The sequence below is a fragment of the Oryctolagus cuniculus genome, chromosome 18, assembly GCF_964237555.1.
Source record: "Oryctolagus cuniculus chromosome 18, mOryCun1.1, whole genome shotgun sequence".
Taxonomy (NCBI): Eukaryota; Metazoa; Chordata; class Mammalia; order Lagomorpha; family Leporidae; genus Oryctolagus; species Oryctolagus cuniculus.
In genome coordinates this window covers 9,962,382-9,975,222 of record NC_091449.1, presented here as the reverse complement: position 1 = coordinate 9,975,222, position 12,841 = coordinate 9,962,382, and the positions used below count along the sequence as shown (strand labels likewise).

The following is a 12,841-nucleotide window of genomic DNA, read 5'->3' as shown; positions in this document are numbered from 1 at the left end:
GGCGCCCAAGGAAGCAGAAGCCCGACGGGTCCCCCAGAGCTTCCCACCCTGGGGCGGCACCCCCACCCCGGCCTAACCCTACCCTCTCTTGCTTCGTCTTTGGCCCTGGGGATCCCGACACCACCAAGATTCCCTCTTTTGTCCCTCTCCGTCTTGGCCACTCGATCACTGAACAAACATGAGACTCCTTTTTGTGGATAAGGGAATGAGATGATGAATTTGATTTGGCTCAAAGCAAAGACGAGGTTCATGCGTCATTTTCAGTCACAAGATGCATTTTTTATGAACTCTTTGAAGATCCTGCAGGTGAATGGATTTCTTTTTATTTATTTATTATTATTATTATTATTTTTTTTTGGCAGGCAGAGTGGACAGTGAGAGAGAGAGAGACAGAGAGAAATGTCTTCCTTTGCCGTTGGTTCACCCTCCAATGGCCGCCCCAGCCGCTGATCCGATGGCAGGAGCCAGGTTCTTATCCTGGTCTCCCATGGGGTGCAGGGCCCAAGCACTTGGGCCATCCTCCACTGCACTCCCTGGCCACAGCAGAGAGCTGGCCTGGAAGAGGGGCAACCGGGACAGAATCCGGTGCCCCGACCGGGACTAGAACCCGGTGTGCCGGCGCCGCAGGCGGAGGATTAGCCTATTGAGCCGCGGCGCCGGCCGCTTGCCCATTTCTAAAAGAAAATCCTGCTGTGAGTTAGGTAGGGATGGCAGGGAATCTAAGGCTGGTTTGAGATCAGCTGATGTCTTCAGGGTCTGGAGTGTTTCAGTCCATGAACATGGTACACTTCATGGCTGATTTGGCTGTTCTTTGGTGCCTCCCAGCAGCGTTCTATATGTTTCTGTAGGGCAATTTTATTACTATTATTATTATCATTGAAAACTAATCTTTGAGAGGCAGAGAGAGAGAGTGGGAGAGGGAGATCCTATCCACAAATGCCCACAGCATCAGGGGCTGTGCTGGACTGTGTCTGGAGAGCCAGGACCTCATCTGGGGACCCAGTGACTGGAGCCCTCGCCTGCCACCTCCCAGGGTGGGCATTGGCAGGGTGCTGGAGTCTGGAGCCAGAGGTGGGAACCAAACTCAGGCACTGCACTGTGGGATGTGGGTGTCTTAACCACTGTGCCACGGACAAGCATTTGAAAGAAGACAGGGCCTGTGGGTGGACTGGATGTGGGGTGAAGAAAGGGAGCCTTGGTGTGGTCCAGGAAGAAAGCACTCTGCTCCAGCTTCCCTGGACTGACCCCCTTGGGGCCAGGGCACGGGGCCTCCTGAGCCCACTTCTCCAACCCACTCTAGCAGCACTGCTGATTGGCAGCTTGCCAGCGGGAGCTGACTGACAGCTCAGTCCCCTCCTCCATGGGCCCATCTGTCCTGTCTCCATCTCCTGCAGAGCCACCCCCTCCCCTGCTCTGGGGGCCGTGGCGGAGGGGGGCAGCAGGGTCTGTCCTGGGATGGGCTTCTCCCATCAGGACGTCCTGACTGGTCCCTGAGGGCCAGGGGCCCCTCCCTCTCTGTCTGTCACCCTGGCTCTTCAGGCTAATGAGACCTGCCCTGATTCCCCAGCTGGCCTTAATCTCTCCCAGCAGGGGGCATGGAAGAAGGGGGGGTGGAGATAGGGCTCCTTATGGTGAGGTACAGTGGCCGCCAGAGGAGGGATTCCTGTGTGTGTGCTCATGTGTGCCTGCATGCATGCCTGAGTGTCTTTGTATGTGGGTTTGTGTTTGCCTGTGTGTGTTCCATGTGGGTTTGTGTTTGCGTGTGTGTGTGTGTTTCTATGCCTGTTTGGAGGTCTGGGGAAAGTAGAGCAGACCCACGTGGGGACAAGAGCCCAGGGAGATGTTAACATCCAGAGACAGAGAGTGAGACAGTGCAGAGGGAGACCAGGCAAGGAACCCGGGAGGGAGCGAGTCAGCAAGAGGCCCCCCCCCAACCCCAGGGAGGACACAGAGGGAGGGGCCTGGGGAGTGAGGGAGGCAGAGGCAGGGAGGAAGAGAGGGGCAGGTTCAGGGTTGGATGTGGGGGACACAGGTCTGCCCGGCCGAGGGCAGAGGGGCTGAGACCAGGCTGGAGCCCCAGGCAGAGGGGGACAGGCAGGGATCCAGCAAAATGAGGGCGGGTCCTTGAGGCCGAGGGAGAGACAGCTGGGGAGGGGAGGGAGGGCGGCGGAGGGTGTGTGTGGGGAGAGACAGACAGACAGACACACACACACATACCAGCATAGAGAGTGCCCGAGCACTCGAGCAAGTGGGTCCTGGAAGTGGGCCCATAAAGACAGAGGAGGGTGGGGGGAGAGCGAGGGGTGCACGGGCCAATCAGCACACAAGGCACAGCCTGGGGCCCGAAGGAAGAGACACTGAGGCACAGAGGCCCCACACAAATCGAGCGAGAACGGGAGCGTGGGCGGGAGAGCGAGGACGCGGAGGTCAGGGACCAGCGTGAGGCCAAGGCAAGGAAAGCATAAGAGGGAAACTGAGGCAGAAAGCAGAGGACAGTGTGGCAATGGGGAGATGGGCGGCTGGGGAGGCACGGGGGCACCCAGGAGTGGGTGCTGAGAGCCCTGGGCCCCTCCTCCTCCCCACAATCTCTCAGGAGCGCCCTGTGTTTCTGTCCATCTTTGCTGCGTCCCTCTGTGACAAAGCTAAAGCCGGACGGGCACCAGTCAGACCCAAGCAAGGACTTCCCGAGGGGTGGAGGCTCTGGTCACAGGCAGGTGCAGGACTGTCCCCCCACATCTCCATTAGCCCTAATTGCCAAGATGTCGGGGGAGGGGCGAGGGGACTTAGGCAGATGGGTGCCCCTCCCCCTCCTAGCCAATGTCACCTCCCGGTGCCCAGTGGGTGCCCCAGCTCGGCGGCAGGGATTACCCCCCCGGGATCCAGGCCACAGCGTGTGACATCACTCCCGGCTCCGGGGCTTAAAATCACCCGGCGGGTGGGGACCTGTTTCCTTCTGCCTCTGCAGCCTGGGTGACTCCTGTGCCGTGTGCGGGACCTGGGCCACCAGGGCAGCCAGGTCGGTCCCTGCCTTCGGAAGGTGAGCGAGTGCAGGAGAGGCAGAGGGCACTGCGGCGGGGGCCGGGGTTGGGGCCGGGGCCGAGTTCCCCTTGTTCCCGGCTGGCTGGGTCTGTGGGGTGGCGGACTGGGCAGGTACACAGCAGAGGGCGGGGACTGGCCCTGGGCACACGCAGGGGCCCTGGATGGAGGGTGCAGGGGTGAGGGCTTCTGGCCGTCCTTCCCAGACAGCCCCTCTGCACCCCTGCGGGGTGTTCCTGAGAAGTCTCACTGCTGCCTGGAACTTTCTTCTCTGGGCATCTGCCTCTCCCACTCTCTCTCTCTCTCTGACCCCTGATTTCTTCCCAGTGCCTGCTGTGTGGTGGGGGATTTGCCAGGGTGTGAATGGATGGACAGGGAAAGACAGAAAGGAAGCGACGCGTGCACGCGGGGCCGGGCTCTCGGGCTCTGCTAAGTGGGGACCCTGGGGGGACTGCCCGAGGGGCCGGGATGCTTTGGGAGCCATGAGGCTGGTGACCTCATTACTTGGGGACCTTGCCACGCCTAACGGCTCCGGCCGTGCCACATCCCCTCCGAGGTTCCAGCTCCTGGTCTCTCCTGCTCCCTGGGGACCCAGGACAGAGGAGCCCTCGGGGGCTGCAGAGATCGTATGGGGGGGCACACAGCCGAGCTGGGGCCCCTTGCCAAGGGTGGGCATGGAGCCCTTTGGGTGTGGCCTCCCTGGGCTCCGGTCTCCTCCTTTGCAAGGTGGGGCTGGTGACGGAGGAGCTGAGGGAGGCTGGGGTCACAGGCCAGGGGAGGGGCGGGGTGGCCTCATCCTGCTTCCTGGGACCCCAGGTAGGTTTGGGGGACAACGATGGGTCCTGAGAGACTTGGGTTCTCTCTCTGCTTCTGCCACTTACCACCCATGTGGCCTTGGGACCCCTGGGCTCTGGGGGACTGGGGGAGAGCAAGGTGGGTATAGGCTCAGGGGGCGCTGGCCCAGCTGCTGGCCTGTGTGTGTCATGGGACCAGCCTCAATTTGCCCCTCTGTATACTGGGGCTGATGCCAGGAGCAGCCTCGTAGGCAGTTCCTCCCCCAGGTTCTTGTCCCCCGATGTCTTGTTCCCAAGGCCGTGCTGCAGGGACTGAATAGCTGGGAACGCTGGGACGTCCTTATTGTTATCCAATGCCTGGACTAGGGTGGGCATCCTCCTCCCCAGCAGGCTCAGAGACCCCTCCATGCAGAATGGGGTCACTGCAGGCCTGCCCAGGAGGTGGGGGTGAGCGCTCAGGTGGACGCGGGGCCCCTGGCCGGTGCTGCCGTCCCTCCCACCAGCCCTGGGGCCTTGAAATGCAGCGGGGCAGGGGGCGCTGTCAGGACCATGGTCAGTTCCCAGACACAGCCGGAATCAGCCGCTTGAGATCCTGGCTGACAATTCCTGGGGTGCTCGTGTTGCCGCCCACTCCTCTCAGGAGGTTCCAGGGAGGCCCTTCCGAGTTCATTTCTTGCTTGTCATTTGTTGTCACATCCCGTCTTCGTGGCTTCATCCACGCCTAGCGAACAGATCAACCCTGGGTTCCCACATGCTGCTGCTTGGCCCTGGGCACGCGCCTTCCTCCCCTGGGATCCTGCCTGTAGGATGGGCTTGTCCTCATGGGAAGTCCAGGCTTTTGGGGACACCAGCAGGGTCCTCCTGCCCCACTGCGGGGTCCTCCCGAGTCTCCCTCTTCCCATGCTCTCTTGGGGTTCATAGCAAACACTTCTCCTCTGCAAAGTGGGAGACAGCAGAGGGGAGGCGGATGGAGGGGCTGAGAAGGCAGGGGTGGAATCCGGGGTCCCCAGAGGGCCTCGCTGGGCCTGAGCACAACTTTTGGAGTGCGATGGGGTCCCTGCCTCCCAGGGCTGTGTGACAAGGTACTTCCTGCTTGGAGGTCAGGGGGAGGCTGGAATGCCAGTTTCCTGGGGCTGTTTGAATTGCTACGAAAGGTAACAAAGTGTTGCAAGCTTGCAAGGCGGTGGGCAGCAGGCATAGATCTCCCACTTGGCTGCTTGAGCCTCCTCCTAAGGCGGCAGCCAGCTCCGCTTTCCCTGGGGGCTGCCCTCTGCCAGGTCCCCAGCATTCTTGGTTAGGTACTGCAGCCCCTGCCGACCCACAGGGGTCCCCGCAGGGTGTGGCCATCAGGGTGGACTGCTCTCTGCTGCTGGTTTGTTTCTATGCGTTTCTACCCCAGGACGCCCCCGCAGCTCCTCCTAGATCTTTCCTCTCTGCCCTGTGATTGGTTCTGGTCACACTGGACCAAGTGATTCCAGCTTCCGGGCCGTTGCACCTGCTGTCCCTACTGCTGGGATCCTCTCCGTCCAGGACTGACCCAGTTGGGGGTTTCATCTTTGTCCCCCAACACTGGGACCGTCGCATCACCCCATTTTATTTTCTCCCCAGTTCATGAAACTCTGAGAGCATCCAGTTTGTTTTTTTTTTTTTTTTTTTTTTTTTGACAGGCAGAGTGGACAGTGAGAGAGAGAGAAAGAGAGAAAGGTCTTCCTTTTGCCGTTGGTTCACCCTCCAATGGCCGCCGCAGCCGGCGTGCTGCAGCCGGCGCACCGCGCTGATCCGATGGCAGGAGCCAGGAGCCAGGTGCTTATCCTGGTCTCCCATGCAGGTGCAGGGCCCAAGCACTTGGGCCATCCTCCACTGCACTCCCGGGCTACAGCAGAGAGCTGGCCTGGAAGAGGGGCAACCGGGACAGAATCCAGCGCCCTGACCGGAACTAGAACCTGGTGTGCTGGCGCCGCAAGGCAGAGGATTAGCCTAGTGAGCCGTGGCGCCGGCCAGTTTGCTGTTTTAAAAATTTATTTATGGGGCCAGTGTTGTGCTACAGTGGGTTAAGCTGCCATCTACAATGCTGGCATCCCATACGGGCACCGGTTTGTGTCCTGGCTGCTCCACTTCCCTCCGATCCAGCTCCCTGCTAATGCACCTGGGAAAGCAGCAGAGGACGGCCCAAGTCCTTGGGCCTCAGTCACCCACGTGGGAGACCCAGATGGAGTTCCAGGCTCCTGGCTTCTGCTTGGCCCAGCTCTGGCTGTTACAGCTATTTGGAGACTAAACCAGTGGACAGAAGATCACTTTTTCTCTGTCTCTCCCTCTCTCTTTTTCTCTGTAACTCTGCCTTTCAAATAAAATACGTAAATCTTTTTAAAATAAATAAATATTTTAAAATTATTTTCACACAGAGAGAGAGAAAGAGAGAGAGAGAAAGAGAGAGAGAGAGAGAACTTCCACCTGCTGGTTCTCTCCCCAAATGTCCACAACAGCCATGGCTGGGCCAGCCAGAAGCCAGGAGCCTGGAGCTCCATCCGGGTCTCCCATGTGGGTGCCAGGGGCCCGAGCACTTGAGCCATCGCCTGCTTCCTCCCAGGGTATGCGTTGGCAGGAAGCTGGATCGGAAGCAGAAGGGCCAGGACTTACACTCTGACATGGAATGTGGGCGTTCCAGTATTTTTTTTAATTTTGAAAATAGGCATATTGTCTTTCTGTGTGGATTTTTTTTTATGATTTTATTTATTTACTTGAGAGGTAGAGTTTGACAATGAGAGGGAGAGACAAAGATCTTCCATCCTCTGGCTCACTCCCTAAATGGCCACAATGGCCGGAGCTAGGACAATACAAAGCCAAGAACCAAGAGCTTCTTCTGGTCTCCCACATGCGTGCAGGGGCCCAAGGACTTGGGCCACCTTCCGCTGTTTTCCCAGGCGCGTTAGCAGGGGGCTGGGTGGGACATGGTGCTGCCAAGACTCGAACCGACGCCCGTATGGGAGGCTGCGCCACAGTGCTGGCCCCTTTCCATGAACTTCTTGCATGTCCTTCGTATGTTTGCATTTCAAAAATTTGGGCACCAAAGTGAAGTTATCCCACGAGCTAAGGGAAGTTCTATTCGTCCCGAGGGGCAGGAGACACAGGACTGTGCGCCGAACTCAGGGATGGCCCCCTCCCGGGAGGCTGGGAGGAGCAGTGGGGGCTCCCGCCGGGCAGAGAAGCTGTCGCCGCGGCCCACGGGGAGCCCTGCACACCTCCAGCTTCCTTTGCTTGGCACAGACTTCGCGGTTTCTGCTTTGGGAGAGGCAGCTACAGAGACCCACACCGTGAGGGCGGGGTCTGCAGGTGGCCCCCCTACCCCGGGCCACCTCACTGCCTCCCGCCCTAGAGGGAGCTTGCACCTCACTAAATGGCACCTGCTGCCACGCATGTGCACACACACACGCACATATATGTACACACATACAGGAATAAAGTCGTGCTGTGTTCTAAAGCTCGACACGACAAGCGGGGGGGCCTTTGGGCTGGTGGTTAAGATGCGCGCATCCCCTATCCAAGTGCCTGGATTCCGTTCCTGACCCCAGGTTCCCGCCCGTGCGGACCCTGGGGGGCAGCAGTGATGGATCCAATAATTGGGTCCCTGCTGCCCACCTGGGAGACCTGGACCGTGCGCCTGGCTCCTGGCTTTTGCCAAACCCACTGTGGGCAGTGAACCAGATGTCTCTCTGCTCCTCAAATAAATACAAAATTTAAAAGATGAATACAATGGTAATGTACATGCATTATACACTATATAATAAATCTCATGCTCATAAAGGTTATAGCAGTACTTTTTAGTGAGTACGATATTATAAATATATATGTAGCATTTGGTCATATATGCTATGTAACATACACAGACCAACACACCTATGGCAAAGTGTAATTAAAAATATTTAAAAACCTGATTTTCAGACGCAAATATGATAAACCCAGGTGGAAGATCTATTGAGGGGTCGGCACTGTGGTGCAGTGGGTTTCGCTGCCACCTGCAGTGCCGGCATCCCGTATCCCAGCGCCCGTTAGAGGCTCGGCTGCTCTGCTCAGCTTCTTGATACATTTCTTTTTATTGCATAGCTATAGCGCATTTTTTTAAATTTTTTTATTTTTTGACAGGCAGAGTGGACAGTGAGAGAGAGAGAGAGAGAGAGAGAGAGAGAGAAAGGTTTTCCTTTGCCGTTGGTTCACCCTCCAATGGCCGCCGCGGCCAGCGCACTGCCGCTGGCGCACCGCGCTGATCCGATGGCAGGAGCCAGGAGCCAGGTGCTTTTCCTGGTCTCCCATGGGGTGCAGGCCCAAGCACCTGGGCCATCCTCCACTGCACTCCCTGGCCACAGCAGAGAGCTGGCCTGGAAGAGGGGCAAATGGGACAGAATCCGGCGCCCCAACCGGGACTAGAACCTGGTGTGCCGGCGCCGCTAGGTGGAGGATTAGCCTAGTGAGCCGCGGCGCCGGCCTATAGTGCCTTTTTTTTTTTTTTTTAAAGATTTATTTATTTATTTGAAAGTCAGCATTACACAGAGAGGAGGAGGAGGAGGAGGAGGGGAAGAAGAAGAAGAAGAAGAAAGAGAGAGAGAGAGAGAGAGAGAGGTCTTCTGTCCGCTGGTTCACTCCCCAGTTGGCTTCAATGGCTGGAGCTGTGCCAATCCGAAGCCAGGAGTCAGGAGTTTCTTCCGGGTCTCCCTGGGGGTGCAGGGGCCTAAGGACCTGGGCCATCCTCCACTGCACTCCCAGGCCACAGCAGAGAGCTGGATCAGAAATGGAGCAGCTGGGACTCGAACTGGCGCCCATATGGGATGCTGGCACTGCAGGCGGTGGCATTACCCATTACACCATAGAGCCGGTCCCTGCTCAGCTTCTGAGCCAGCTCCCTGCTAATGTGCCTGGGACTCTACACGGGAAGCTGAAGCGAGGAGCCTGGAATGGCACCCAGGTCTCCCATGTGAATGGCAGGGACCCCAGGACTTGAGCCCTCGCCTGCTGCCTGAAGGGAGCTGCAGTGAGGAGCCAGGGCCGGGTGTGGTCACAGGCACCTCGACACGGGACGGGCATCCTCACTGCTGGGCTGAACGGTCCCGACCCTGTCCCCGTCTCCACCATCAGATGTTTGGATGGAGCTGCTGCCGAAGCCGGTGTGGCCTCAGTCCACTCCCCAGAGTCCCAGGGAAGCCCTGGCAGCCTTAAGCTTGAACGTGCAGAGAGGTCAGAGATGGCCCGAAGCTAAGAGACAGAGGCAGGATTTGAACTTGAGCCTGAGTGTCGCCGGGTGGAGAGTGACTGGCGAGTGTGTGTCTCACCCCCCCTTTCTTTTGCAGGCCCCCTGCCCCGGGCCCCAGGGCCCTGGAGATCATGATGGCGTATATGAACCCGGGGCCCCACTACTCCGTGAACGCCTTGGCCCTGAGCGGCCCCAGCGTGGATCTGATGCACCAGGCTGTGCCCTACCCGAGTGAGTGCCGAGCCGCCCCCACTCCTGGGGGCCTCTGGGGTCCCTTGCCTTCCGGAAGATGACGCTTAGAAGAGGGGGTGACACTGGGGCTGCATGGCAGCTCGGTGTACTTATCTGCAGGTGCAAAAACACCGCGAAGTGTCCCTTAGAGGGGCGGGGAGAGAGTGCTGGACGTGGCCAGAGAAATGAGGAAGGTGACTCCCTGGGAAGCAAGTCAAGGGTGCCTTCCTTCCAAAGCTTGCTTCCTTTGTACAGATTCCTTTATTTGAAAGGCAGAGTGACAGAGAGAGATGGAGGGAGGGAGCGAGCGAGCTTTTCTGTCTGCTGGTTCACTCCCCAATGGCTACAACAGCTGAGAGCCGAGAGCCAGGAGCTCCATCTGGGTCTCCCATGTGGATGGCAGAGGCTCACGGACTTGGGTCATCTGTTGCTCCCCCAAGTGCACAAGCAGGGAGCTGGATTGGAAGTGGAGCAGCAGGGACTCGAACCTCGGGCTCCTAAACGGGATGCCTGGTTCCGCCCCCCCCCCCAAGCCATATCACCAGCCCCCAGGCCCCATTTCTAAGAGAAGGGAGCAGTCAGTTATTCGTGGCTTTGTTTCTGAGCGTGAACTAGACCCACACGGGCGGGGTCACGCTCCACCTGTGTGCATCTTAGGCATTTTAGAAGGTGAAGGAGCGGACTCAGGCACCTGCTCCCCAGCTGGAGCCAGATCCCTGGGCGGGGGGGGGGGCACGGAGACCCTCCGCCCCGTGTCCCAGAGCGACAGAGGGAGGTGTGGAAGGGCAGGGGCCAGGCGCCCGGGGTACTCGTGGTCCCTCCCGCCGCAGGGGCTCCCCCCAGCAGGCCTGAGTCACCCGAAGCCCTCCCCGCCAGGCGCCCCCCGGAAGCAGCGGCGGGAGCGGACCACGTTCACGCGGAGCCAGCTGGAGGAGTTGGAGGCCCTGTTTGCCAAGACCCAGTACCCGGACGTGTACGCCCGCGAGGAGGTGGCGCTGAAGATCAACCTGCCAGAGTCCAGGGTGCAGGTGGGAGGCTGTGCACCCCGGGCCCCTCCCGTCCCTCCCTGCGGCCAGGCCTGGAGGGTGGCCCCCGCATGTCGCCCCCCTCCTGCTCCCACTCGGACCCGTCTCAGCCCACTGCAGCCACAGCGGCTCTGTGTGCAGCGCGTTCCCGCCTCGGGACCTTTGCGCGCTCTGCGTCCTTGAGCGGGAATGCTTATTCCGGCCCTGCCACTTGGTCTGGGTCTTTGCTTATCAATCAATCGGGCTGCCTCATCCCCTGAGGAGGCCCAACTGACCGCAGCGTTTGCAACCGCAGCGCCCTCCCACCCCACTGTGTAGAGCCCCTTTGTCGCATGCGCCAGATTCTGAAATTCTCAGATTTACTCACAGAGCTCCCCTGGGGGATCCCTGCGGCAGCAGGGCGTGGTTAATGCAGGTTTAGGAACAGGTTGCATGGGTGGGTGGAAGAACGCATGGTGCTCGCATGGTCGTGTGCACGTGTGTGTGTGTGTGTGTGTATGAATGGCGGGGAAGACAGATCAGTGTATGTGTGTACTCACGGATAGCTGAGTGTGTGTTTGTAGGACTGGATGGGTTCTTACCCCGGTGCGTGATGCGTGTGTAAGTGTGTGACCGTATGTCTGTGCACACACGATTGGATGGAGGGATGGGTGTGTTTGCGTGTGTAAGTGTATCACTGGAAGCCCTGTCAGACGTGTGTGCGATGGATGAATGGATGCACGCGTGCGTACTTGGGTGACGGTCGGCAGTGCGTGTGAACGGACGGGTGCATGTACATGATGTGTGCACGCCCCACGCACATACAATGCACGCCCCACTGTGCACAGGTAACAACTGCATGTGTGCATGGCCCGTGCCTATGTTGTCTCCGTGTGGCTGCCTGTGCACGTGTGTGATCAGGGGTGGGCACACACGTGCGTAGGGGACATGCATGTGTGCGCATGCATGTATGACAGGGTGGGCAGACACATGCTCCGAGCTTGGGGGCGCAGCGGGGAGACTCATCGCGGGCCTCGCCGCTGCTCCCCGGGACCTCTTCCCCACCCAATCCCGCTCCTCCCTCAGGTGTGGTTCAAGAACCGCAGGGCCAAGTGCAGGCAGCAGCGGCAGCAGCAGAAGCAGCAGCAGCAGCCGCCGCCGCCGGGGGCGCAGGCCAAGGCTCGCCCGGCCAAGAGGAAGGCGGGCGCGTCCCCGCGGCCCTCAGCCGACGTCTGCGCAGACCCGCTGGGGCTCTCCGAGGCCTACAGCCCGCCTCTGCCCGGCCCCTCGGCCTCCCCCACCGCGGCAGTGGCCACCGTGTCCATCTGGAGCCCGGCCTCGGAGTCCCCTCTGTCCGAAGCGCAGCGGGCGGGGCTGGTGGCCTCGGCGCCGTCTCTGACCCCGGCCCCCTACGCCATGACCTACGCGCCCGCCTCCGCGTTCTGCTCCTCCCCCTCCGCCTACGGGTCTCCCAGCTCCTACTTTAGCGGCCTAGATCCCTACCTCTCCCCCATGGTGCCCCAGCTGGGGGGCCCGGCCCTCAGCCCCCTCTCAGGGCCCTCCGTGGGGCCCGCCCTGGCCCAGTCCCCCACCTCCCTGTCGGGCCAGAGCTACGGCGCCTACAGCCCAGTGGACAGCTTGGAATTCAAGGACCCCGCGGGCACCTGGAAGTTCACCTACAACCCCATGGACCCGCTGGACTACAAGGACCAGAGTGCCTGGAAGTTCCAGATCTTGTAGGAGACGCCGCCGAGTGCAGAGGCTGGGGCTGCCTCCCCGACCCGCGTCCAGCAAGCGCTAGGTCCGGTCCACGCCAGGTGCAGCTTAGCTGCTCCCAGCCCCACCGGGTCCTCCGCAGGGAGCGGCTCCTGCTGCCTGCCCCTGGCTCAGCGGGTGTGGGACCCCCAGCCCCCGGTTGGGGAAGCTGCAGCCGCGCGGACTCGCAGCCGGCCTTGCGGGGGGGGGGGGGCTCCGTTCGTCTCCTCTCCACTTGGGCTCTTCTCTAGCGCACGTTAGGGGTCCTCGTAGAAATCCCCAGGATGGACTTGGAAGGCCCGCCGCAGCAGCCCGCTAAAACGCCCCCTGAACGCCCCCTGGGAATTCGACAGACTTCGAGGATGGCAGCTCTGTGTCAAACCCCAGGGCATTCCAGAGCGCTCCTGGGAAGATGGCATTCGAAGAGAACGTTTATTTTGGTGCAAATGAAAAAAAAAATTGAAATAAAAAAATATTTAATAAGACAAATGATCCATGATCTTTCTGAAGATTCTGCCTATGGACACACACCCATATGTTTTCTTTAAATAAATGTATTTATTTGAAAGAGTGTCAGAGAGAGAGCGAGATCTGCTGGTTCACTCCCCAAATGCCTGCGACCATCTGGGGCTGGGCCAGGCCAAAGCCAGGAGCCAGGAACTCCATCCGGGTCTCTAGCGTGGGTGGTAGGAATCCAAGCACTTGGGCCATCATCCGAAGCCTTCCCAGGCACATTAGCAGGAAGCTGGATCGGTAGCTGAGGAGCCAAGACCTGGACC

At 59.7% G+C, this 12,841-nt stretch overlaps 1 protein-coding gene across 3 annotated transcripts; it reads left to right on the top strand.

Moving 5' to 3' along the window:
• Positions 1–2,510: 2,510 nt before the first annotated feature.
• LOC100342009 (cone-rod homeobox protein) lies at positions 2,511–12,633 on the top strand. Of its 3 annotated transcripts, XM_070063297.1 has the most exons (5): positions 2,511–2,710; positions 2,966–3,037; positions 9,170–9,303; positions 10,180–10,331; positions 11,394–12,633. In XM_070063297.1, the coding sequence occupies exons 3-5, from the start codon at positions 9,204–9,206 to the stop codon at positions 12,045–12,047; spliced, it is 906 nt and encodes a 301-aa protein (XP_069919398.1). In that variant the 5' UTR covers positions 2,511–2,710; positions 2,966–3,037; positions 9,170–9,203; the 3' UTR covers positions 12,048–12,633. The 3 variants fall into 3 exon arrangements, with proteins under 3 accessions (XP_069919398.1, XP_051693404.1, XP_069919397.1); XM_051837444.2 differs by lacking the exon at positions 2,511–2,710; XM_070063296.1 differs by lacking the exon at positions 2,511–2,710 and having other exon boundaries at positions 2,972–3,016.
• The last annotated feature ends 208 nt before the right edge of the window (positions 12,634–12,841 follow it).